Here is a 1,442-nt window from a genome sequence, read left to right as displayed (position 1 = left end):
AGGGGCGGTGAGGGGAGTCGGGGCCAGTGAAAAGGGGCGTGGTCAAGGGTCGGGGCCGGGACCGGATTGGGGGTGTCCCCGGACCCCCGAAATCCCATTTTCTGACCTAATAAGGCAAACCAGGGTATCTAGCCCTCCACAAATCTCGTTTTCTGGTGCAATAAGGGAATACAGGGGGGTCAGCCCCAGAACATCCTGTTTTCTGGCATGTTAAGGCAAGACAGGGGGTGCAGCACCCCAAAATCCTGTCTTGTGGCGTAATAATGGAAGACAGGAGGCATAGCCCCCCAAAAATCCCATTTTCTGGCATATTAAAGTAAGACAGTGAGGCTAACCTCTCAAAATCCCATTTTCTGGTGTAATAATGGAAGTCAGGGGGCCATCCCTACAAAATCCCGTTTTCTGGCATATTATGGCAAGACAGAGGGGGCAGCCCCTCAGAATCCCGTTTTCTGGCATATTAAAGCAAAGCAAGAGGTGCAACCCTCCCCAAAATCCCATTTTCTGGCATATTAAGGGAACGGCAGGAGAAGCTCTGTGGGTTAAGGGGTTCCCTGTGAAGGATTAGAGTGGTCTCAGGGGTCTCCAGGTGACAGGTGAGGGTGGTCTTGGGACACTCCAGGTGACAGTGAGGTGTCCCCGCAGGAGGAGGTGAAGGTGAAGATGAAGGAGCTGAACGAGCACATCGTGTGTTTCCTGTGTGCCGGGTACTTCATCGACGCCACCACCATCACCGAGTGCCTGCACACCTGTGAGTGTCCCCGCCTGGGTGGGGGGCTTGGGGAGGGCTGTGAGTCCCTTTGGGGTGCGGTCCCAGCCCCCCCACACCTGTCCCTGTCACCAGTCTGCAAGAGCTGCATCGTGAAGTACCTACAGACCAGCAAGTACTGCCCCATGTGCAACACCAAGATCCACGAGACGCAGCCGCTGCTCAACCTCAAACTGGACCGGGTCATGCAGGACATCGTCTACAAGCTGGTGCCCGGCCTGCAGCACAGTACGGGGGACTCGGGGGGCATGGCCTGCAGCACAGTGTGGGGGGGCTTGGGGGAAGAATGGTGGGAGCAGGGATGTGTCTCCGTGGGAACAGGGATGCGGATGGGGAGCTGGAGAGGGTCAGAAATGGGGATGGGGCCCAGGATGGGGAGCTAGATGGGAACGGAGACAGGAGTGGGGATATGGGACAGGGAGAGAGAGAGGGATGGGGACTGGGACAGGGTCTATGGTGAGGGCCTGGTGCAGTGGGAGCAGTGGGGAGGGGGTGCCAAGGACAGCCAGAGACCCCCCTCAGGGGCAGATAAACCCAGGCGTGTCCCTGAGCCACCTCTCCCTTGCAGGTGAGGAGAAGCGGATCCGGGAGTTCTACCAGTCCCGTGGCCTCGACCGGGTGACGCAGCCCAGCGGTGACGGTGGGACAGGGGGGCACGGGGGGGCGGCCAGCC

General features: G+C 59.2%; 2 protein-coding genes across 2 annotated transcripts in view; both read left to right on the top strand.

Moving 5' to 3' along the window:
* The window catches only part of DQX1 (DEAQ-box RNA dependent ATPase 1), a 25,727-nt gene that overhangs the window by 24,146 nt on the left and 139 nt on the right, over positions 1-1,442 (top strand).
* Positions 617-1,442, top strand: part of PCGF1 (polycomb group ring finger 1) — a 2,214-nt gene continuing 1,388 nt past the window's right edge. Inside the window, exons 1-3 of the mRNA XM_017742432.1 lie at positions 617-751; positions 845-997; positions 1,338-1,409. Coding sequence (XP_017597921.1) covers positions 664-751; positions 845-997; positions 1,338-1,409 — 313 coding nt within the window. The 5' untranslated portion in view covers positions 617-663. The remainder of the gene's footprint in view (positions 752-844; positions 998-1,337; positions 1,410-1,442) is intronic.

Source organism: Corvus brachyrhynchos, unplaced genomic scaffold, assembly GCF_000691975.1.
Source record: "Corvus brachyrhynchos isolate BGI_N302 unplaced genomic scaffold, ASM69197v1 scaffold166, whole genome shotgun sequence".
NCBI lineage: Eukaryota > Metazoa > Chordata > Aves > Passeriformes > Corvidae > Corvus > Corvus brachyrhynchos.
Note: the sequence above shows the minus strand (reverse complement) of the source record. Positions and strands in the feature narration are given on the sequence as shown.